The sequence below is a fragment of the Nerophis lumbriciformis genome, linkage group LG37 (genome assembly GCF_033978685.3).
Source record: "Nerophis lumbriciformis linkage group LG37, RoL_Nlum_v2.1, whole genome shotgun sequence".
Lineage (NCBI taxonomy): Eukaryota > Metazoa > Chordata > Actinopteri > Syngnathiformes > Syngnathidae > Nerophis > Nerophis lumbriciformis.
In genome coordinates, this window is record NC_084584.2 from 9,974,798 (window position 1) to 10,001,055 (window position 26,258).

At 41.7% G+C, this 26,258-nt stretch overlaps 2 protein-coding genes across 2 annotated transcripts in view; both read right to left on the bottom strand.

Annotated features, from left to right (window-relative positions):
- The window catches only part of atp9b (ATPase phospholipid transporting 9B), a 123,088-nt gene extending 116,776 nt beyond the window's left edge, over positions 1-6,312 (bottom strand). Inside the window, exon 1 of the mRNA XM_061931452.1 lies at positions 6,224-6,312. Coding sequence (XP_061787436.1) covers positions 6,224-6,303 — 80 coding nt within the window. The 5' untranslated portion in view covers positions 6,304-6,312. The remainder of the gene's footprint in view (positions 1-6,223) is intronic.
- A 2,366-nt stretch (positions 6,313-8,678) lies between these two features.
- sall3b (spalt-like transcription factor 3b) lies at positions 8,679-25,154 on the bottom strand. Its single transcript, XM_061931188.2, has 4 exons — positions 25,013-25,154; positions 10,701-13,475; positions 10,307-10,617; positions 8,679-10,230 (listed from the first exon to the last, which is right to left on the bottom strand). Exons 1-4 carry the CDS (start codon positions 25,098-25,100, stop codon positions 9,838-9,840), a joined length of 3,567 nt encoding a protein of 1,188 aa, XP_061787172.1. The 5' UTR covers positions 25,101-25,154; the 3' UTR covers positions 8,679-9,837.
- Positions 25,155-26,258: the final 1,104 nt, after the last annotated feature.

Sequence of the window (26,258 nt, forward strand, 5' to 3'; positions counted from 1 at the left end):
TTTGTTAGCTATAGCAAGTAGCAGCGGCTGTGACGCCAGCTCTTTTGAATCTTTGGACCTTCATAAAGAGATGGAATGTGCTTTGATGGCTGTCATGTCCCCTTGTCAACAAACAGGGTATTGTTTGGATGGCAAGTGTGTCACTTCAATCATTGATTTGTTGTTCATTATTCCCATTGTGTACGTATGTTGTTGTCTGCTGCTGTCACTGTGTGACGTTGCTCCTTCCTATTTGATGTACAGTCCGTGCGGATGAGCCAGAGTCCGTCCAGGGAGACCAGCTGCTGGCTCACTGCCACACGGGAGTCGGCGTGGAGAAACCGAATGAAGACACGAGGCTGCGGAGCGTCGGGATGGACTAGCTCCACGGAGCCTTGGCTGAATGATGGTGTATTGGACACTTCCGTCTCACTGGACGGATTCTCGCTCATCCGCACGGACTGGACATTGGCCGAGAGCTAGTGGGCAGCCTAGGACATTGTTGCTTTGTGTAAGCATGGCGTAATCATACGTGCACAATATGTATCATTAACTCCTCGATTATTGGTTTTTCGTTGTTTTACTTGTGTAGCTGTATGTAGAAATGGACGCTGGTTGCATCAGCTCTGTGCTCCTTTAATGTCATGTGTTTTCTTTAATATTTCCCTCGTTTTCATGTGTGTTTTTACCTTGTATTTGGGGTCTTTTTGTATAAGCACTGCAACCACATCATTTCCCCATTGTGGGATGAATAATTTGTTCACGAGTGAGGGAAAAGTGGATCGTGAGATCGACAGGCGGATCGGTGCGGCATCTTCAGTAATGCGGACGCTGTATCGATCCGTTGTGGTGAAGAAGGAGCTGAGCCGGAAGGCAAAGCTCCCAATTTACCGGTCGATCTACGTTCCCATCCTTACCTATGGTCATGAGCTTTGGGTTATGACCGAAAGGACAAGATCACGGGTACAGGCGGCCGAAATGAGTTTCCTCCGCCGGGTGGCGGGGCTCTCCCTTAGAGATAGGGTGAGAAGCTCTGCCATCCGGGGGGAGCTCAAAGTAAAGCCACTACTCCTCCACATCGAGAGGAGCCAGATGAGGTGGTTCGGGCATCTGGTCAGGATGCCACCCGAACGCCTCCCTCGGGAGGTGTTTAGGGCACGTCCAACCGGTAGGAGGCCACGGGGAAGACCCAGGACACGTTGGGAAGACTATGTCTCCCGGCTGGCCTGGGAACGCCTCGGGATCCCCCGGGAGGAGCTGGACGAAGTGGCTGGGGAGAGGGAAGTCTGGGCTTCCCTGCTTAGGCTGCTGCCCCCACGACCCGACCTCGGATAAGCGGAAGAAGATGGATGGATGGATGGATGGATGGATGGGATGAATAAAGTCTAAAGTCTGTAGTCCTATCCCTTCCTATCCAGCCAGGGCTCCCTCCCGACAATCAATCAGGTCTCTCTTTCCGCATCTCCTCCGGTCTCTCTCCCCGTACTCCGATGTGGCAGAGAGCCAGCAGCTGGTCTCCGGTGCAAACATGAGCAAGAGGCTCCCCCCGGGGTGGATCCAAAAGTTCTAAGCAGAAGTCATGAAAGTGCCACCCCTTGTTGCCCAGTCCCGAAAGGCAAAAAAAAAAAAAAAAACACATGAAAACAAGAGGGAAACATCAAGAACACAACAGGACACACGGGAGAACAGAGCTCCTGCAACCAGCAGCCACTACAGCGACGCCATATTGATAAAATGTTTTTTTAAATATGTGAAATATTAAGTAATAAGCACAAATAACGGTAAAATAAATAAAATGGGGCAAAATTGATATTTTATGGTGTTTTTGTTTTCGATTTTGGATTATTTTTGGTGTCCGGAGCTTTTGTACCCCCCTTTGCAACTGGCTGCTTGACTTCCTCACAGACAGACCCCAGTCTGTGAGAGTGGGCAACAACACCACCAGTGCCATCTCCCTGAGCACCGGCTCCCCCCAGGGCTGCGTCCTGAGTCCACTGCTGTTCACGTTGATGACTCATGACTGCTGCGCCAGGTCCACTACTAACCACATTGTGAAATATGCGGACGACACAACAGTAGTGGGCCTCATCCGTGACAACAACGACATGGACTACAGGGAGGAGGTGAAACATCTGGTTGACTGGTGCACAACCAACAACCTGGTCCTGAATGTCAATAAGACCAAGGAGATCATCGTCGACTCCAGGAGGCACCAGTCCAGCCACAGCAGTGGAGATGGTAAGCAGCACCAAGTTCCTGGGGGTGCCGATAACTGACAATATGACCTGGTTCCTACACACCGGAGCTCTTGTAAAAAGAGCTCGGCAGCGCATGCACTTTTTGCGTCGGATGAAAAGAGCACAGCTCCCTCCCCCCGTTCTCACCACGTTCTACAGAGGCACTATAGAGAGCCTGCTGACCAACAGCATCTCTGTCTGGACTGGAGCCTGCAATGCCTCAGACTGGAAGTCTCTGCAGAAAGTGGTGAGGACGGCAAAAAAGATAATCAGGACTCCTCTTCCTCCTATCCAGGAAATCGCAAAAAGCCGCTGCCTGACCAGGGCTCGGAAAATCTGCAGAGACTCCTCCCACCACCACCAATGACCGTTTTAACTGCTGGACTCTAGAAAGAGGTTCCTCAGAACCTCCAGGTTCTGTAACAGCTTCTTCCCTCAGGCCATAACAGTCTTGAACGCATCATAATAATAATCCCCTCAATTCCCCCCCAAAAACGGATCAACTGGCTGGAATATAAAGACAAGGTTTCTCATTGTCATCCCATTGGGTTGAGTTTTTCCTTGCCCTGATGTGGGATCTGAGCCGAGGATGTCGTTGTGGCTTGTGCAGACCTTTGAGACACTGGTGATTTAGAGCTATATCAGTAAACTTTGATTGATTGATTGAATATAACATACATCCATAAACGCCACACACACACACACACCCCAGCCCCCATCCAACGCTCTTGACGCAAATCCCATAGGGGTGATGGACGGATGGGCAGCGCCTGAAGAGCTGCAGCCTGCCACCATGGCCCCCCACTCCCTCCTCTATGTTGCTCGATATCTCGAGATATACGTAGTAAAATGTATATGTGCTTTGCTATGGAGTTTTTTTTCCCACTCCAGACTGGGCCCCCTTAGGAGCCCAGTCTAGATTGTATTTTTTTACTCATCCTTCCCCAGCGTTTACCTTTTTCCCATCTTTTACAGGGCGCCTTGTGGCGACCCATCAGCGTTCCTGTTCTGTAACCCTGTACACTGTTTGTTTGTCGAATCTTGAACGGGTTTGTGCTGAAAACAAAGCTTCGTTGTACTTGTGCAATGACAATAAAAACCTACCCACCTAAACGTGGATGTATATGCAAAAGTGCAATATATTTATCTGTACAGTAATCTATTTATTTGTATCTGCACATTATCGCTCTTTTGTCCTGCACTACAACGAGCTAACGTGACGAAATTCCGTTCTTATCTCTACTGTAAAGTTCAAATTGGAATGACAACAAAAAGGAAGTCTAAGTTTTTTGGACACTGCTATATTTTTGGGACCCTTTGTGACTGTGTGACAAGGGGTGGCACTTTCGTGACTTCTGCGGTGCTTTTATGTGGACTTCTGGATCTGCCTCCCAGGAGCCTTTTGGCCATGGAGACCAGCTGCTGGGTCTCTGCCACACCAGAGTCCGTTTGGAGAGACTGGAGGAGATGCGGATGAAGAGACACGGCTGCGGAGCTGGCGCCGAGCGCCGGGACGGACAGGCTTTACAGTGTCTTGGCTGAATGAGCAGGTATCAGACACCTTAGTCTCCTTGGATGTATCCTCACTCATCCATGCGGACTGGACTCTGGCCGAGAGTTGGTGGGCGGCCGAGAGTGGAGTCGGCTCTCTTGGTTGCTTTGTTGGGTCTGCTCCTGTCTCTGGCCATGCTCCCCCCACCCCAGCAGACGATGACGTGGAACACCGCAGAGGCCACCACAGTGTATACGTTTCTTTGACTATTTATTCATAGCTGTATGTAGAAGTGGTTGGTTGCATCAGCTCTGCTCTTTTCATGTCTTTAATGTCCTTTGATGTTTGATGTGTGCTATGGCTATGAGTTGTTTTTCTCCTTGGCCTCAGTCTGGACCCCCTCTCCAAGGACCCAGGCTTAGACCGCCCCCCTCCATTCCTCCACCCCCCATTGTTTATCTGTATCTCACCTTTTTTGTAAGGGGCGCCGGAAGTTGGCAGACCCGTCAGCGATCCTGTTCTGTCTCTCTGTAATGTTTGTCTGCTCTTGAATGGGATTGTGTGGAAATTTTAATTTCCCCTCGGGGATTAATCTTCAGCTCTTACTGGATCGGTTCGCAGCCGAGTGTGAAGCGACTGGGGTGGGAATCAGCACCTCCAAGTCCGAGTCCATGGTTCGCGCCCGGAAAAGGGTGGAGTGCCCTCTTCGGGTTGGGGTGGAGATCTTGCCCCAAGTGGAGCAGTTCAAGTACCTTGGAGTCTTGTTCACGAGTGAGGCAAGAGTGGATGGTGAGGTCGACAGGCGGATCGGTGCGGCGTCTTCAGTAATGCGGACGCTGTATCGATCCGTTGTGGTGAAGAAGGAGCTGAGCCGGAAGGCAAAGCTCTCAATTTACCGGTCGATCTACGTTCCCATCCTCACCTATGGTCATGAGCTTTGGGTTATGACCGAAAGGACAAGATCACGGGTACAAGCGGCCCAAATGAGTTTCCTCCGCCGGGTGGCGGGGCTCTCCCTTAGAGATAGGGTGAGAAGCTCTGTCATCCGGGAGGAGCTCAAAGTAAAGCCGCTGCTCCTCCACATGGAGAGGAGCCAGAAGAGGTGGTTCGGGCATCTGGTCAGGATGCCACCCGAACGCCTCCCTAGGGAGGTGTTTCGGGCACGTCCGACCGGTAGGAGGCCACGGGGAAGACCCAGGACACGTTGGGAAGACTATGTCTCCCAGCCACACTTGCCAACCTTGAGTCCTCCGAATTTGGTAGATGTGGGGCGGGGTTGAGGTGGGCGGGGTTGGGGGGGGCTGGGTTTGGTGGTGGTTTATATTGTAGCGTCCCGGAAGATTTTGTGCTGCAAGGGGTTCTGGGTATTTGTTCTGGTGTGTTTATGTTGTGTTACGGTGCGGATGTTCTCCCGAAATGTGTTTGTCATTCTTGTTTGGTGTGGGTTCACAGTGTGGCACATATTTGTAACAGTGTTAAAGTTGTTTATACGACCACCCTCAGTGTGACCTGTATGGCTGTTGACCAAGTATGCATTGGCATTCACTTGTGTGTGTATAAAAGCCGCGCGTATTTTGTGACTGAGCCGGCACGCTGGTTGTGTGGAGGAAAAGCGGACGTGACCTCAGGTTGTAGAGGGCGCCAAAGGCACGCCCCCAATATTGTTGTCCGGGTGGAAATCGGGAGAAATTCGGGAGAATGGCTCCCTCGAGAGGAGCTGGACGAAGTGGCTGGGGAGAGGGAAGTCTGGGCTTCCCTGCTTAGGCTGCTTCCCCCACGACCCGACCTCGGGTAAGCGGAAGAAGATGGATGGATGGATGCCCCGGGAGATTTTCGGGAGGGGCATTGAAATTCAGGAGTCTCCCGGGAAAATCGGGAGGGTTGGCAAGTATGCTCCTGGCTGGCCTGGGAACGTTCGGGACCCCCCGGGGAGGAGCTAGACAAAGTGGCTGGGGAGAGGGAAGTCTGGGCTTCCCTGCTTAGGCTGCTGCCCCCGCGACCCGACCTCGGATAAGCGGAAGAAGATGGATGGATGGATTAATAAAGTATTTCTGATTCTGATTCCTGTCGTTGGTTTATGAGCACATTCATGACAAGCATGACAAGAAAAAAGCGCAAAGAGTCAGTCAGTAGAAAACATGAGGAAGTTAGGGCGTTTAGCTGTCACGTGTCTTTAAAATGTTCACAGATGACGCAACCGGAAGCAAGAGAGTTTACACTCAGGGCTTTCACCGATGTTTCCTTGCCAACGCGGATACAACACATGTTAACGCGTTTTTAACGACTATGCAACTTAGTTGTTGTTTTGCCCGGCTGCTGACCAAATACAAACAATGAATGAGGGAAGTTGGACGGCAGAAGCCATGCTAGCAAAACAAGCTAACAACCCGTGCGAACATAAACACACAAAACAAGGTAGCGAGGGGGGGAAGAAAACGTGGCCGTTCCGACAGTACCTGACTTCACTTCGCAACACGACCGCAGAAACGGAGCTCTAAAAAAAGGTCCAAAATACCTTGACTGTACGTTGGCGCGGTAGTGAGGGCTTCTCGTCGAGCCCTTCCGCATCGGCGCTAACGGGATGATGTCAGCCATGTTGGCTGGGAGGGCCACGTGATGACGTCACCTCGCCCAACGAGCCAATCGGCTCGAGGATTGATGCTGCGTTCAAGAAACCTGTGTGATCTCACCAAGCGTGTCATTTTTCAGTCAAATGTTTAGATCGCTGCGACGTTTTCCCCCTATTGGATCAATACTGCGTATATTTCTGTAAACAATTTAATAGTTATGTCTTCAAACATATGTCATTTGGTGAGTTTTTGAGCCATGCTTTTGTGAAATAATTACTTTTACGACAATTACACAGTTCTTCAAAGGCACCACACGTTCAGCAGAGAATCATTAACATACATTAAGGATGTTCAAAGTGCGGTCCAGGGCCATTTGTGGCCCATAACTTTTTTTTTAACAGCCAGCCGAACAATCATTGACATTCTAATATTAGCATGCTAGCTTTTTAGCAAATTTCGCAGGTTAAGTATATTGTTACTTGACAAATGATACCTGTCAACATGCTAATGTTGGTATGCTAGCTCGTTTTGTAGGTATAACCCTTAGTTATATTCTGGTACTTGATACATGCTAACGTTAACATGGTAAGTATTTTAAAATTAATTTTCAAGAACACACCTCAGACTAGTATATTTTGTTACTTGACGAATGTTGCGTTAGCATTTTGGCACGCTAACATTAGCACGCTAGCTTTTTTTCAGCTAATTTAGCTGGTATACACCTTAGTGTCATGTATTTTGGTATTTCACTAATAATAATAATTATAACGGATTAGATTTATATAGCACTTTTCTCGACATTTAAAGCTCTTCACAGAGAAGTGAGAACCCATCATTCATTCACACCTAGTGGTGGTAAGCTACCTTTCGTAGCCACAGCTGCCCTGGGGTAGACTGACGGAAGCGTAGCTGCGGCTTTCATTCATCATTCATTCACCAGTGTGAGCGGCACCGGGGGCTAGGGCAAGTGTCCTGCCCAAGGACACAACGGCAGCGATGGTAAGAGGCAGGGAGCGAACCTGCAACCCTCAGGTTTCTGGCACAGCCGCTCTACCCACTACGCCGCCTCATAATGCTAACTGTGAGCATGTTGTTGTTAGCATGTAAGCATAGTGCTGTTGACATGCCAGCTTTTATGGCTAATTTTGCTTATATTTTTTGTTACTTGACACAATCCGGCCAGCATGCTAACTGTTAGCATTTCACTTCGGCTTTAGCTCATCGGCATTCACTGAAAATTCTTACCAAATTTGCATTTGTTCTTTGAACAACATCCGTATATTTCACTAGTTTTAAAGTTGAAAACGAGCAAAATGGCCCCCGCATCCTTTTGTCATGACTTGGTCCTGGGGTTTAGTTTTTCTCGAAGGCAACGGAAAGTTGGCTCGGGCGAGACGGGAATGAAGGTACATTTTTATTTAAACACTATAAATACAAAACAACGAAGTAAACAAAAGGCGCGCACGATGGCGGAGAACAAACTATGAAACCAAACACTTGCACAAAGGCAAAAACTATGAACAACAAAAAACACTAACTGTGGCAATAATTAACAAAACTTACTTTGCATGGACAAAAAGGAGCAGCGTGAACGATGGACATGAAAAAAGAGTCAGAAATGTGCAGAGCATAAATGTGGGGATGTCACCAGAAAGACAAACTGAAAAACAATGAACTTAAATACTACAGACATGATTAACGAAAACAGGTGCGTGACTCAAAACGGACGGCATGGCGCAGTGGGTAGAGCAACCGTGCCAGAAACCTGAGGGTTGCAGGTTCGCTCCCCACCTCTTACCATCCAAAAATTGCTGCCGTTGTGTCCTTGGGCGGGACACTTCACCCTTTGCCCCCGGTGCCACTCACACCGGTGAATTGAATGATGAATGATAGGTGGTGGTCGGAGGGGCCGTTGGCGCAAATTGCAGCCACGCTTCCGTCAGTCTACCCCAGAGCAGCTGTGGCTATGAAAGTAGCTTACCACCACCAGGTGTGAATGTTTGATGGGTTCTACATGTAAAAGCGACTTTGGGTACTTAGAAAAGCGCTATATAAATCCCAGTTATTATTATTATTATTATTAAAACGTGAAACAGGTGCGTGACGTGACAGGTGAAAACTAATGGGTTGCTATGGTGACAAACAAGAGTGCACAATGAGTCCAAACGTGGAACAGGTGAAACTAATGGGTAATCATGGAAACAAGACAAGGGAGTGAAAAGCCAGAAACTAAAGAGTCCAATAACTAAACAAAACATGACTAAGACAAAACATTATTACACAGACATGACACCTTTGATTTGTCAGTCTGTGGCCCCCAGGGGGAAACGTTCGAGCACCCCTGACATACATGCAGTAAATATAAATAACATTTTTCCATTTTTAGTACAAATACTGCTGGAAACTGTTCATTAAGTTCTTAAGTCATGGTATTTCGAATGTGTTGAAAACTGCTTTGAACACAGGTCTGTGGTCTTCCATATATTGATATTCCAATTCGTATGTATTGGTATTGCTGGAATGAATGAATAATAATAATAAATTGAAATTGATATTGAGTACTGATTGCAGCAGAACGTTTAATGTCAAAAAACATTAAAACTGGCATCAACAGTCAAATTTGCAGGGAACTTTTGAATACACGGTCCGGAAAGATCTTAGAGGTACTACGCTGAGCATTCTGACTGTTTTGGACTGTCCCAATGTAGGTTGAGGAAGACCGTTTTCCAGACAGAGCAGCATATGATGAGCTTCGACCCAGCGAGCAGCAATTGGCAGCTGTCCAGAGGAGGGAGCGCTGACTTTTTGCATTATTGATTCTAACAATCAGTATGTTCCCTTGTTCCGAGCAGTCGTCCCTCTCAGCGCTGAGTGGATTCTCAGGTAATTGTTCAACAAAAACAATACAAAGTCCATCCATCCATCCATCCATCTTCTTCCGCGGGGGTAGCAGCCTAAGTAGGGAAGCCCAGACTTCCCTCTCACCTGCCACTTCGTCCAGCTCCTCCCAGGGGATCCCAAGGCGTTCCCAGGCCAGCCGGGAGACATAGTCTTCCCAATGTGTCCTGGGTCTTCCCCATAGTCTCCTACCAGTCGGACGTGCCCTAAACACCTCCCTAGGGAGGCGTCCAGACGGCATCCTGACCAGATGCCCGAACCACCTCATCTGGCTCCTCTCGATGTGGAGGAGCAGCGGCTTTACTTTGAGCTCCTCCCGGATGACAGAGCTTCTCACCCTATCTCTAAGGGAGAGCCCCGCCACCCGGCGGAGGAAACTCATTTGGGCCGCTTGTACCCGTGATCTTGTCCTTTCGGTCATAACCCAAAGCTCATGACCATAGGTGAGGATGGGAACGTAGATCGACCGGTAAATCGAGAGCTTTTCCTTCCGGCTCAGCTCCTTCTTCACCACAACGGATCGATACAATGCAAAGTAAGACAGCAAAATGTGATTCCCCTACTCCAGTGTCTCTCAATTAATAAAACTATGTGCAATATGTATATATATAAGAGGAAACAAGATGTTTGACAAATATTTTAATGTCCATAATAGATTGCATCAGTTGATTCCAATTTCTTTACTGTCGTCAATCAGCATAGAAAAATGCCTGCTGTTTCCCAGTTCCATGCCGTTTTTGGACAGACTTGCCATTGGACTGGCTGCAGCATTCATTCTGTCCGCGACTGCGGTCATCGGGTGAAGCGGCGAGATCCCTCGGTTCTGAATCACCGAGATCTCATTGTTCTTCATGGCCAGGCTGTTGGTTATGGCGCTGGCGTAGCGGCTCCAAAACCCTGTGTCTACGTTCATAGCTCTGGCAGCTAGGTCCTTCTGGAATATTTCTCCGAACTTCATTGCGTCGCCGCCCAGGAGTGCGATGGGGTTGTCCACGGATAGCCGCCTGCCCCTTCTGGCTGGTGTGTTGTTCCACATGTGCGTTCCCATATGAACCTACAAGGGACAATAGGAGTTTTAGGACCGCAAAACATGCTAATTCCAAAGTTAGCAGCAGTTAGCATTAGCTGACCTTCAGATTGCCTTTGGTGGTAAAGGCTCTGCCGCAGACCGAGCAGACAAATGGTTTCTCTCCGGTGTGCGTGCGCTCGTGGATCTGGAGGGCGCTGGCCGAAGAGAAGTTCTTCCCGCACACGTTGCAGTTGTGCTGCTTGGGTGTGCGGCGAGGGGGCGCCGGACCAAGCAGGGAGGATATTACTGGGCTGGTGACCGACGGATAGGTTGTTGAAATGTGCACACCAAAAGATGGGTGCTGGCCCTCGGTGTGACTGTTCACCTCCATTTTTATCGACCTGGAAGATGCGTTGGTCAGGCTGGGAAGCCCTTGAAAAGAAAATAAAGAACAAAATTGGTGAGCTCCACACTAACTTCTAACGGTATTACAACTTTACTTAGGTACCATTTACCTATTTGTCTTGGTTGGATGGATGCGCAGTGAGTCCTCTCTTCTTTTGCGCACAGTTTGGTGGGTTGCGTCTCTCTTATTTCCAAGAGTACAGAAGCAGGAGATTGCAGTTGTTCTTTCTTTACAGAGGCAAAAAAATGTTTTTGAGAGTCTATCCCGTGGTTTACAGCCAGTCGTACTGGCGATAGAGGCGGAGTTGCAGGGCTGTGTTCACCCAGGTTCTCCATCTCTTTCTCCGTCACAGAGCATTTAATTTGCAGCTGACCGTAGTCGTTGTAGACGTTTGTGAAGGATTTACGGCCAAAGCAAGTGCTGAGGTTCATTGTGGAGTCAATCAGACTTGTTTGGTTTTCAGCAGGAGGTGATGATTTAGGGGAATTGAACAGTGCCCCATTGTCTACATCATGTACTTCCTCTGCATCATCCTCCTCCATGGAAACATCATCAGTGAGGTCTTGGTCATTACTGCTGGGACTATCAAAGCTCATCTCATTCATATCTCCATCAAACTCCTGCAGCCTGTCCAGCAGCGCCGACTCTGGAGTCTCCCCGACCATGTGCATGCGGATGTGCTGCTGAAGGACTATGGCGTTGGTGAACTTCTTCTGGCAGATGGGACACGAGTGCTGCACCTGGACGGGCGGGTTCTCTCGGTGAACAGCGACGTGAGTTTTCAGGTTGCCCCTGGTGGTGAAGGCCCTGCCGCACACTTTGCACTTGAAGGGCCTCTCGCCCGTGTGAATGCGGTGGTGCATTTTCAGAGCGCTCTGGCAACTGAGAACACGGTGGCACAGGCCGCACTGGTTGGGGTCTGTGATCTTTTTGTCAATGTTCTCCACAAGCTGCTGGAGCTTTGAGGTTTCCGAGGTTTGCATAGAGTCCAGAGGGTCACCGGGGGAGAGTGACACCTCTTCTGGATTTACTGGTAGGGGCGAGAGGGAGCTGGAGGCAGGGGACGCTGATGCTACAGGTTCAGGCGTGGAGGCCATAGATGGTACCGCGCTACTGGTTGCTGGAGTGCCTCTTAGAATCTGGGGGCAGCTTTGAGGCAGGTGCACCACCTCTGTTTTGAGAATATTACACCCTTCTAGTTCATGGTGTGACAGCCGATTCTCTAAAAGTGGAGACGAACGAGCCTCACAGCCTCTCCAGCATGGTGACACACACTCAGCAGAAGCTGGCTGGCAGAGGGACGGAACAGATGGTGCTACACTTGAAGGCTCACTGAAGCCCCCCATGCTGGTTCTTGTGGAGGAGAGTGGAAGACCCATGGAGGAAGGCAGGGTTGCAATGACAGGTTTGCTATCCAACCACGAAGAGACAGGTTTTTCTGTGGGAACAGACATTCCGTAGGGAATCCCAGAGGTGGTTGGCACATTGTCCAGATACTCTGGTACGGGGTACGGGTTCATCTGAACTTGAGGATACTTCTCTTTATGCCGCTGGAAGTGCACCTTTAAGTTGCCCTTGGTGGAGAAGCGATTGCCGCAGATGTTGCATTTGAAGGGCCGTTCTCCAGTGTGGGAGCGCAGGTGGATCTGCAGGGCGCTGTCGCTGCCAAACACTTTGGCACAAAAACGACATTTATGCTTGAAAAAAGGCTCCTCTGGGGCGGGCTTGCTTTCGAACAAAGACACATTCTGTAATTTCCCCTTCCTGTGCTTCATCAGGGCTGCAAGGGGGTCAAGCGCATTGGCCGTGGCCGCGATGCTGGCCAAGGGATTTGGGAAGATGACGCTGCTGGGGGGGCTCTGAGGCAAGAAGGAGAAGCTAGTGGGGGAGCCCAGGGTGAGAGGACTAGGGGCGCTCAGGGTCTGAGAGCTGCTAATGTTGCTTGCATGCAAGCCAGTGTATGGAGACATCAGTGCAGAGATGTTGCTGCAAGTGGAGCGCAATGGAGTTGAATTTTCAAAAGGAACAGAAGAACATACAGCATCTCTAAAGACCGACTGCTTGCATATAGTTTCTGAGCGGGGACTTTGTGACTTTTCAGACACTAAAACAGCAGCCTGGTCATTGACATTAGAGGGCGTACTTCCTGACAGCGGCAAGATGGGGTTCGATGAAGGGAAGGGGTTAGCTGCGATGGACAGGGGTCTGGAGACTGGGTTTAACGCCCCCTGGCTTGGCTGCCTGTTCATAGTGGCGACTTGGCTGCAGATCTGCTCTATAAGCTGCAGCTGGTGGACTTGCTGCTGCTGCAGAGCGAGCAGGTGCTCCAGAATGACGGGGATGGCAGCTGAAGCGGCCTTCCCTCCAGCGACGCTACTGCCGACCGCCTGGGAGAACTGGGCGACGGCCACCCTGGTGCTCTGAAGGATCTCCAGAGTCACATTGGTGCTGGGTATGCTGTAAGTGGCTGAAACCAGGGTGGGTACGGTGGATTCTAGCAGCGGAGGGCTGGAGGTGATTGCGTGTTTGTCCCGTGGGTCATGTCCAAGCTCCATGGCTTCATCCAGCCCTTCCTCTGCATTATCCAGACTGTCATTATCGGTCACGACTGTCTCTCCCAGCTCAAAGCCGGCGTCCCCCGCAGACGAGTAACTGGACACTACGCTGGGGACGGGAGAGAGAGGTTCCCCGTCAAAGTGCATCCCTTCGCTTTCCCTTATGATCAAAACGGCGCGATCCTCGGCGCAGGACGTCTGGTGCTCCCGCAGTTCGGCCCAGGTGAAGAACTCAGCGCAGCATTTGTCACAAACGTGCGTGTCCTCGCCATGGGGGGGACTTCCAGTCCCGCTGGTGCAGTCCTCTCGCTCCCCGCCGTGCTCCGAGCCTGGAAAGACAATATTGTGGAATAAGTGGTTTTATCAGGCACTTCAAACGGGAAAGCTCAAATAACTGTGCCATTGTGGACAATATAGTGCCTTGATATTGTTTGTACCCGCAGAGCACAGCTGCACAAGAGCTCATTTCTATTAGGCGACGCCACTTTGAAATGAAACAGGTCACTTAAAAGCGAGGCCGAAATGCTCGACAAACGCTCACACGAGCTGTTCTCAGATGTTAACAATCAGCCGGGGGAAATCAATAACGTGATCTGGACCTCTCAATTGTGCATTCAGACAGATAATGACATTCCATATGTTCCATTGATTTTTCTGTGTCTATTTAACGCCATGCAAAAAAAAATGGGCATTTGACTTCCCTTGAAAAATACTTCAGAGATTTTAATGTTTAAATTTAGCAACAACAACAACAAAAAAATCCCTGCGATTAGCTGGTAGCTATCCGTTATTGTAGTATTGATTAACGTGTTCGATTAATCGAGTACTTGGATGAAACACACGCCACAGCCTCAATTCGTATTTCAGAGAAAATAGTTCAAATAAAAAATGAATACTTTTTTTAAATAAAGGCACATCATCAATATTAAAATTGCATTTTGAACATGTGCATTTATTAAAATGTAAAAAGTTATCTGCTGTTTGAAAGAAGAAAAAACCACCTCTCACACACCACCGCTCTCATGTGCGCTCGATTGTAGCGGCAGTGCGGAAATCGTGTATTTGAAGTTTCGGGCACTCCATATGTTATCAATTTGTATTAGTTATACTTATTAAATGGTTTATCTAAGGAACGGACTATAAATTAAAGCTTTTTTCTAATCAATTTATTCCATTATTCGACCAGTACAAGGTGGATAGGTTCCCGCTGACTAAGGATGGGTACCGTTCACATCTTAACCAATACGGCACCAATTCCCGGTACCTGGGATTCAATACCGGTACTCAATGGTACCAATTTTCTGTACTTTTGTGTGTGTTAATAAATGTTAATTGTTTGATAATAATATATGTCACTTGTAATTTAACATTGAAATATGAGCTGATTATGATAACTGCTGTCCAGTTGTTACATCATGTTTACTCAATACACTTGAGTCTCATTTGCAATGCAGTTGCATTTCCAAGACACTAGATGGCAGCACAGTACAGGCTATCTATGGTATGTTGTCTAACAAGGAAGTAGCTTTTTCCCAAAAAGCCAAATGTGTTATGTTGCACCCTACAAAGTGTTTACACTGCAAGTATTGCACTTATCACACACCAGCTGTTAGTTGTGGTTTTTCATTACCAAAGTTGGAGGCGTTGAAAACGCCACGCAAAATAAGTAACTTTTCCCAAGAAGCTGAATGTGTTATGTTGCACCCTACAAAGTGTTTGCACTGCAAGTATTGCACTCATCACACACCAGCTGTTAGTTGTGGTTTTCATTACCAAAAGTTGGAGGTGTTGAAAACGCCATGCAAAATAAGTAACTTTTCCCAAGAAGCTGAAGGTGTTATGTTGCGCCCTACAAAGTGTTTACACTGCAAGTATTGTACTTATCAGACACCAGCTGTTAGTTGTGGTTTTCATTACCGAAAGTTGGAGGTGTTGAAAATGCCACGCAAAATAAGTAACTTTTTCCAAGAAGCTGAATGTGTTATGTTGCGCCCTACAAAGTGTTTACACTGCAAGTATTGTACTTATCACACACCAGCTGTTAGTTGTGGTTTTCATTACCAAAGTTAGAGGCGTTGAAAACGCCACGCAAAATAAGCAACTTTGTCCAAGAAGCTGAATGTGTTATGTTGCGTCCTACAAAGTGTTTACACTGCAAGTATTGCACTTATCACACACCAGCTGTTAGTTGTGGTTTTCATTACCGAAAGTTGGAGGTGTTGAAAACGCCACGCAAAATAAGTAACTTTTTTCAAGAAGCTGAAGGTGTTATGTTGCGCCCTACAAAGTGTTTACACTGCAAGTATTGCACTTATCACACACCAGCTGTTAGTTGTGGTTTTTCATTACCAAAAGTTGGAAGTGTTGAAAACGCCACGCAAAATAAGTAACTTTTTCCAAGAAGCTGAATGTGTTATGTTGCGCCCTACAAAGTGTTTACACTGCAAGTATTGCACTTATCACACACCAGCTGTTAGTTGTGGTTGCGTGATTTAACAGTTGATTATAATAAAGTTACGACTATCAGCTGTAATTTTTTTGTTTTGTTAGATAAAAAGCAGTTAAAAAGTTAAAAAGAGTTTAAAGTCTCACGCTGGGTTAAAAGCCAGTGAATAAAAATGGATTTTAGGACGCTAACAAGGACATTGTGGAAGAGAAACAATTTGAAATACGCATAATTTACATCGGTGTGTCACGTCGGGTTGTCCCGATATCAATATTTCGGTGCCGGTACCAAAATGAATATCGGCGGTGTGGCTCGGTTGATAGAGCGGTAATCATTGCCGTATCGACTAGATACGTCTCTTGTACTTGGTATCGTTACAGTCGATGAACGTATCGATCCACCCGTTTGTTTACATAGAGGAGTGCTAGCCTACGGTGTGTAGTGAAGCATGTTTAGCTATTCCTCGTCCTCCAGTGATAATAATACTTGTAGGAAACGTACTTTATTTGGTCATGAAAACCACAACTAACAGCTGGTGTGTGATAAGTGCAATACTTGCAGTGCCAACACTTTGTAGGGCGCAACATACCACCTTCAGCTTCTTGGACAAAGTGACTTGTGCGTCCACTCTGTCTCCACACCGTGTCTGCTTGTAAGTACTCTGCTGATCAGAGACTCTTCACTGCCTGCAGGCTTCACACTCTGAGCAGAGCAGAAAGAGCAGATGGGAAGACTCAACTCCTACTTCAGCGTTTCAAACGAGGGCAGAGGAATATTTTTAAAAATCTCCCCGCTCGCTTTTGAAATGAAAATATGTTTGTTTCCACAGTTGACGGACAACAATGGCGTCGGCCACCTGCTCCTGCGTGCTAATTGCAGCTGAGCTCTTGCACCACTGAATTTGTACTTCAAAGTAAGAGCGTCTCCACGTGCCTTTTTTTAAACGATATCCACAGGTGCATTCATAAATCACTATGGGATTTTACACTTAATTATAATAAAGTTACGACTATCAGCTGTGATTTTACACTTAATTATAATAAAGTTACAACTATCAGCTTTGATTTTACACTTAATTATAATAAAGTTACAACTATCAGCTGTGATTTTACAGTTAATTACGATGAAGTTACAACTATCAGCTGTGATTCTACAGTTAAGTACTATAAAGTTACAACTATCAGCTGTGATTTTACAGTTTATTGTAACAAAGTTACAACTATCAGCTGTGATTTTACAGTTAATTACGATGAAGTTATGACTATCAGCTGTGATTGTACAGTTAATTATGATGAAATTACGACTTATCAGCTGTGATTCTACAGTTAATTACTGTAAAGTTACAACTATCAGCTGTGATTTTACAGTTAATTATATTAAAGTTACAACTATCAGCTATAATTTTACAGTTAATTACAATAAAGTTACAACTATCAGCTGTGATTTTACAGTTGATTATAATAAAGTTCTGACTATCAGCTGTAATTTTACAGTTAATTACGATGAAGTTATGACTATCAGCTGTGATTGTACAGTTAATTATGATGAAATTACGACTATCAGCTGTGATTCTACAGTTAATTATATTAAAGTTACAACTATCAGCTATAATTTTACAGTTAATTATAATAAACTTACGACTATCAGCTGTGATTTTAAAGTTAATTACGATGAAGGTACAACTATCAGAAGTGATTTTACAGTTAATGAAAATAAAGTTACAACTACCAGCTGTAATTTTACAGTTATTTATAATAAAGTTACAACTATCAGCTGTGATTTTACAGTTGATTATAATAAAGTTCTGACTATCAGCTGTAATTTTACAGTTAATTACAATGAAGTTACGACTATCAGCTGTGATTTTACAGTTAATTATAATAAAGTTACGACTATCAGCTGTAATTTTACAGTTAATTACAATGAAGTTACGACTATCAGCTGTGATTTTACAGTTAATTATAAAAAAGTTACAACTATCAGCTGTAATTGTACAGTTATATATAATAAAGTTACAACTATCAGCTGTGATTTTACACTTAATTATAATAAAGTTACGACTATCAGCTGTGATTTTACAGTTAATTATAATAAAGTTACAACTATCAGCTGTGATTTTACACTTAATTATAATAAAGTTACAACTATCAGCTGTGATTTTAAAGTTAATTATGATGAACTTACAACTATCAGAAGTTATTTTACAGTTAATGATAATACGGTTACAACGATCAGCTGTGATTTTACAATTAGTTATAATAAAGTTACAACTATCAGCTGTGATTTTACAGTTAATTCTAAAAAAGTTACAACTATCAGCTGTGATTTTACAGTTAATTATAAAAAAAAGTTACAACTATCAGCTGTGATTTTACACTTAATTACGATGAAGTTATGACTATCAGCTGTGATTTTACAGTTAATTATGATGAAATTACGACTATCAGCTGTGATTCTACAGTTAATTACAATAAAGTTACAACTATTAGCTGTGATTTTACAGTTCATTATAATAAAGTTCCGACTATCAGCTGTAATTTTACAGTTAATTACGATGATGTTATGACTATCAGCTGTGATTTTACAGTTAATTACGATGAAGTTATGACTATCAGCTGTGATTTTACAGTTAATTATAATGAAGTTACGACTATCAGCTGTGATTCTACAGTTAATTACTAAAAAGTTACAACTATCAGCTGTGATTCTACAGTTAATTACTATAAAGTTACAACTATCAGCTGTGATTTTACAGTTAATTATATTAAAGTTACAACTATCAGCTGTGATTTTACAGTTAATTATATTAAAGTTACGACTATCAGCTGTGATTTTACAGTTAATTACGATGAAGTTATGACTATCAGCTGTGATTTTACAGTTAATTATGATGAAGTTACGACTATCAGCTGTGATGTTACAGTTAATTATGATGAAGTTACAACTATCAGCTGAGATTCTACAGTTAATTACTATAAAGTTACAACTATCAGCTGTGATTTTACAGTTAATTATATAAAAGTTACAACTATCAGCTGTGATTCTACAGTTAATTACTATAAAGTTACAACTATCAGCTGTGATTTTACAGTTAATTATATAAAAGTTACAACTATCAGCTGTGTTTTTACAGTTGTTTATATTAAAGTTACGACTATCAGCTGTGATTTTACAGTTAATTACAAAGAAGTTATGACTATCAGCTGTGATTTTACAGTTAATTACTATAAAGTTACAACTATCAGCTCTGATTTTACAGTTAATTATAGTAAAGTTACAACTATCAGCTGTAATTTTAAAGTTATTTATAATAAAGTTACAACTATCAGCTGTAATTTTAAAGTTATTTATAATAGTTACAACTATCAGCTGTTATTTTACAGTTAATCATAATAAAGTTACAACTATCAGCTGTGATTTTACAGTTAATTATAAAAAAGTTACAACTATCAGCTGTGATTTTACAGTTAATTATAGTAAAGTTACAACTATCAGCTGTGATTTTACAGTTAATTATAAAAAAGTTACAACTATCAGCTGTGATTTTACAGTTATAGTAAAGTTACAACTATCAGCTGTAATTTTAAAGTTATTTATAATAAAGTTACAACTATCAGCTGTAATTTTAAAGTTATTTATAATAGTTACAACTATCAGCTGTTATTTTACAGTTAATCATAATAAAGTTACAACTATCAGCTGTGACTTTACTGTTAATTATAACAAAGTTACGACTATCAGCTGTGATTTTAAAGTTAATTACGATGAAGTTACAACTATCAGCTGTGATTTTACAGTTAATGATAATAAAGTTACAACTATCAGCTATGATTTTACAGTTAATGATAATAAAGTTACAACTATCAGCTGGGATTTTACACTTAATTATAATAAAGTTACAACTATCAGCTGTGATTTTAAAGTTAATTATGATGAACTTACAACTATCAGAAGTTATTTTACAGTTAATGATAATACGGTTACAACTATCAGCTGTGATTTTAAAGTTAATTATGATGAACTTACAACTATCAGAAGTTATTTTACAGTTAATGATAATACGGTTACAACTATCAGCTGTGATTTTAAAGTTAATTATGATGAACTTACAACTATCAGAAGTTATTTTACAGTTAATGATAATACGGTTACAACGATCAGCTGTGATTTTACAATTAGTTATAATAAAGTTACAACTATCAGCTGTGATTTTACAGTTAATTCTAAAAAAGTTACAACTATCAGCTGTGATTTTACAGTTAATTATAAAAAAAGTTACAACTATCAGCTGTGATTTTACAGTTAATTATAAAAAAAAGTTACAACTATCAGCTGTGATTTTACACTTAATTACGATGAAGTTATGACTATCAGCTGTGATTTTACACTTAATTATGATGAAATTACGACTATCAGCTGTGATTCTACAGTTAATTACAATAAAGTTACAACAATCAGCTGTGATTTTACAGTTCATTATAATAAAGTTACAACTATCAGCTGTAATTTTACAGTTAATTACGATGAAGTTATGACTATCAGCTGTGATTTTACAGTTAATTACGATGAAGTTACAACTATCAGCTGTGATTTTACAGTTAATTATAATGAAGTTACGACTATCAGCTGTGATTCTACAGTTAATTACTAAAAAGTTACAACTATCAGCTGTGATTTTACAGTTAATTATATTAAAGTTACAACTATCAGCTGTGATTTTACAGTTAATTATATTAAAGTTACGACTATCAGCTGTGATTTTACAGTTAATTACGATGAAGTTATGACTATCAGCTGTGATTTTACAGTTAATTATGATGAAGTTACGACTATCAGCTGTGATGTTACAGTTAATTATGATGAAGTTACAACTATCAGCTGTGATTCTACAGTTAATTACTATAAAGTTACAACTATCAGCTGTGATTTTACAGTTAATTATATAAAAGTTACAACTATCAGCTGTGATTCTACAGTTAATTACTATAAAGTTACAACTATCAGCTGTGTTTTTACAGTTAATTATATAAAAGTTACAACTATCAGCTGTGTTTTTACAGTTGTTTGTATTAAAGTTACGACTATCAGCTGTGATTTTACAGTTAATTACAAAGAAGTTATGACTATCAGCTGTGATTTTACAGTTAATTACTATAAAGTTACAACTATCAGCTCTGATTTTACAGTTAATTAAAGTAAAGTTACAACTATCAGCTGTAATTTTAAAGTTAATTATAATAAAGTTACAACTATCAGCTGTGATTTTACAGTTAATTATATAAAAGTTACAACTATCAGCTGTGATTCTACAGTTAATTACTATAAAGTTACAACTATCAGCTGTGTTTTTACAGTTAATTATATAAAAGTTACAACTATCAGCTGTGTTTTTACAGTTGTTTGTATTAAAGTTACGACTATCAGCTGTGATTTTACAGTTAATTACAAAGAAGTTATGACTATCAGCTGTGATTTTACAGTTAATTACTATAAAGTTACAACTATCAGCTCTGATTTTACAGTTAATTAAAGTAAAGTTACAACTATCAGCTGTAATTTTAAAGTTAATTATAATAAAGTTACAACTATCAGCTCTGATTTTACAGTTAATTATAATAAAGTTACAACTATCAGCTGTGATTTTACAGTTGATTATAATAAAGTTACAACTATCAGCTGTGATTTTACAGTTAATTATAATAAAGTTACAACTATCAGCTCTGATTTTACAGTTAACTATAAAATAGTTACAACTATCAGCTGTGATTTTACAGTTGATTATAATAAAGTTACACCTAAATAAAACATACGTATGTGCAAACCTTCCAGACACACAAACAAGACCAGCATGAGTGCTTCACGCCACATAGCGAGTACGCGAGTGAGTATTTCCAGTGATGGAGCAGGACATGACATGCGCTTGGGATTAGCAATTAGCTAAAGGAAATGTCTGAGAAGAGTGACACCTGTCAACAATCAAGCCGCTCACCAGGTGGGTGGTCTGACTTGGCACACGTCACTTCCAGGGAACAGAAAGGCGAGGTCATATTTTATTCCGGGCGTTGAATATTTGTCCAAATATAATAGGATTTATCATTCACCCTCTCCATAATAACAGCAGATTGATGTCTCCACAGAGAACATCATCAGACTAAAAGCAAACAGACTCTCAGCCCGCCGCCGTGGCCTCTTTGGCCGACCTTTGACCCTCAGGGTTCAGGGGTCGACACGTGCTAATTGCGCTGTGACCATGCAGGACCACCGCCGGTTCCTCCAGCGCACTTTTAGCAGCCGCAACGTGACAGAAAGCAAGCTTTGCTAAACAGACAATAATTCACCCAGCAGGCTCGAGACATTGAAACAACGTTGAGGACTTGATGGATTAGATCCTGATGTTGACTAACTCAAATACAACGTTGAAACAACAACGTTTAATCAATGTTGGGTTCTGACCATCGAATTTTGGTAATTTTCCAACCACTATTCCACAACACAAATACAACGTTGGAACAACATACCAACGTTTAATCAATGTTGGGTTCTGACATTGATTTGACCATTGAAATTTGGTTATTTCCCAACTATTATTCTACCACACAAATACAACGTTGAAACAACATGCTTTTCGACGACGTTTAATCAATGTTGGGTTCTGACGTTGATTTGACCATTGAATTTTGGTCATTTTCCAACTATTATTCCACCACACAAATACAACGTTGAAACAACATACTTTTAACTACGTTTAATCAATGTTGGGTTCTGACCATCTGATCATTGAATTTTGGTAATTTCCCGACCAATATTCCACAACACAAATACAACATTGAAACAACACGCTTTTTGATGACGTTTATTCAATGTTGGGTTCTGATATTGATTTGACCATTGAATTTTGGTTATTTTCCTACCAAAATTCAACGCAAATACAACGTTGAAACAACATGCTTTTTGACGACATTTAATCAATGTTGGGTTCTGACCATCTGACCATTGAATTTTGGTCATTTCCCAACCAATATTCCACAACACAAATACAACGTTGAAACAACATGCTTTTTGGCGACGTTTAATCAATATTGGGTTCTGACGTTGATTTGACCATTGAATTTTGGTTATTTTCCTACCAAAATTCAACGCAAATACAATGTTGAAACAACATGCTTTTTGATGACGTTTAATCATTGTTGGGTTCTGACCATCTGATCATTTAATTTTGGTAATTTCCCGACCAATATTCCACAACACAAATACAACATTGAAACAACACGCTTTTTGATGACGTTTATTCAATGTTGGGTTCTGATATTGATTTGACCATTGAATTTTGGTTATTTTCCTACCAAAATTCAACGCAAATACAACATTGAAACAACATGCTTTTTGACGACGTTTAATCAATGTTGGGTTCTGACCATCTGACCATTGAATTTTGGTCATTTCCCAACCAATATTCCACAACATAAATACAACGTTGAAACAACATGCTTTTTGGCGACGTTTAATCAATGTTGGGTTCTGACGTTGATTTGACCATTGAATTTTGGTCATTTCCCAACCAACGGTCAACACAAATATAACGTTGAAACAACATGTTTTTTGACAACGTTTAATCAATGTTGGGTTCTGACGTTGATTTGACCATTGAAATATGGTTATTTCCCAACCAATATTCTACAACACAAATACAACATTGAAAAAACATGCTTTTTCACAACGTTTAATCAATGTTGGGTTCTGACGTTGATTTGACCATTGAAATATGGTTATTTCCCAACCAATATTCTACCACACAAATACAACGTTGAAACAACATGCTTTTTGACGACGTCTAATCAATGTTGGGTTCTGACCATCTGATCATTGAATTTTGGTCATTTCCCAACCAAAATTCAACACAAATACAACGTTGAAACAACATGTTTTTTGATGACATTTATTCAATGTTGTGTTCTGACGTTGATTTGACCGTTGGATTTTGGTCATTTCCCAACCAAAATTCAACACAAATACAACGTTGAAACAACATGCTTTTTGACAACGTTTAAGCACGGTTGGGTTCTGACCATCTGACCATTGAATTTTGGTCATTTCCCAACCAATATTCCACAACACAAATACAACGTTGAAACAACATGCTTTTTGACGACGTTTAATCAACGTTGGGTTCTGACGCTGATTTGACCATTGAATTTTGGTAATTTCCCAACCAAAATTCAACACAAATACAACGTTGAAACAACATGTTTTCTGACGACGTTTAATCAATGTTGGGTTCTGACGTTGATTGACCATTGAAATTTGGTTATTTCCCAACTATTATTCCACCACACAAATACAACGTTGAAACAACATGCTATTTGATGACGTTTATTCAATGTTGGGTTCTGACGTTGATTTGACCATTGAATTTTGGTCATTTCCCAACCAAAAGTCAACACAAATACAACGTTGAAACAACAAATTTTGGTCATTTCCCAACCAATATTCTACAACACAAACACAACATTGAAACAACATGCTTTTTGACAACGTTTAATCAATGTTGGGTTCTGACGTTGATTTGACCATTGAATTTTGGTTGTTTCCCAACCAAATTTCTCTAACACAAACACAACGTTGAAACAACATACGTTTTGACGACAATTATTCAATGTTGGGTTCTGACCATCTGATCGTTGAAATATGGTCATTTCCCAACCAATATTCTACAACACAAATACAACGTTGAAACAATGTGCTTTTTGACAACGTTTAATCAATGTTGGGTTGATTTGACCATTGAATTTTGGTAATTTCACAACCAACAACGTGGATCCAAGGTTGCACACCAACGTATACGTCTCAATTAACAAACACAACTATTTTGCGACATTGTTTCAAAGTCAGTTTTAAAGGACATGTACGTATAATCAACGTTGTATCAATGTGGTATGATTCTTGTTGCGTCACAGCAAATATGAGCAGATTAATGTTTGCATACAGTCGTTTGTGTGTGTGTGTGTGTGTGTGTGTGTGTGCATGTGTGTGTGTGAGGGATTAATTTGTTTTAATTGAGTGAAAAGGTTGAAATAACGCCGACTGTACATGTGAGGACAATATATTAGAAAATATAACATCATGATTTCAGTCACTAATGGTGCCTCAAGAATCAAAATATAAAACAATAAAATGTGTAAAATTCAATAAATTAATTATTATAATATTGAAATAGTAAATAAATAAATAAATAAAAATACAAATAATAAATGAATATTTTTGGAGCCAAAACTTGATGTTTTTTCCCTTTTCAAGGAGCTGCAAATCACCTTTTTCTCCTCTTTCCGCCACAACTTCCTACGTAGTCCGCACTTTAAAAGTCACGCAACGGAACAAAACAAACTTTTTGCAAAGAAAAAACTTTGCAGGCAAAGTACGCACCGTGCTGATCCCGGCGGAGGAGGCCGCCTCGTCGCTCCTCCTGGCCGCCCCGGAGGTGTTGCGGCTGGGCTTGCTTGCGCCGGGACATGTCGCTCTCTCTCCGCCTGGGCCCCTCCGTCCTCGGCGAGCAGCGACCGGCAGCCTCCGGTCCGGTGGGAGAGGAGCGAATGAAATAAGCGCCGCGGAGCAGCGAGGCTGGTGTGGATGCGCCGCCGGTACCGAGTGCGCATGTCAGTTTGATGATGATGCTGATGATGATGATGCTGATGATGATGATGCTGATGATGACAGGGGTGGGGGTGTGGCTGCTATGAGGTTTAATAAGACAAATAATAATCATGACATCACTTCCGGTGCCGCTTTTTACGCACAAATGCACGCGCGGCCAAAAGACTCATTTTGTGTATGGGGGCCCAAATGGGACAAAACTAAATGAATAAATTCATCTTTAGGTAATTACTGAAATTTGACATCAAATGCATACATGTGTTTATTTCATGTAAAATGTTTTATTCCCTTCAATTAATTATGTAATTGTTTCATTATTGTTTTTAATGACTGAATTATTACACGATTTAATTCATTATTAATTTAGTAATGTCATGATTTATTTGTAATGAAAACAATTGATTTCAACATCATAATTCAAATAATTACTTAAATGTGTCATCAATAAATTATAATTGGAATTAAATACATACATGTGTTATCAAATCTGTCATTAATTTAAAATTGTATTTGATTGTTTATTAAATTTCCTGATTTAATTGCTTATTTAATGATTTCATTATTTCTTGATTTTATTGTTTGATTTAGATCATTATTAATGTAATTATTTCATGATTTATATAATTTGTATTATTTATTTTCTTATTTAATTTAGTTAATGATTTCATTAATTATTTCATGATTTAATTATTACATGACTTATTTATTATTTAATTATTTAATTAATATTTACTTAAATGTGTTTTAAATATGTCTTTAATGTATTTAATGCAAAATTACATTAAAATGTTTATTCCCTTCAATTAGTTATGTAATTGTTTCATTATATTTTTAATGACTGAATTATTGTACAATTTAATTAATTGTTAATTTAGTAATTTCCTGATTTATTTATAATTTAATTAATTCAAGACACATTCAAGTAATTATTTAAACATGTATTTATTACTAAATGTTGTTCAATTTGGCATAAATGTGTTATTAAATATGATTTATTTATTTATTCCTTTCCTGATTT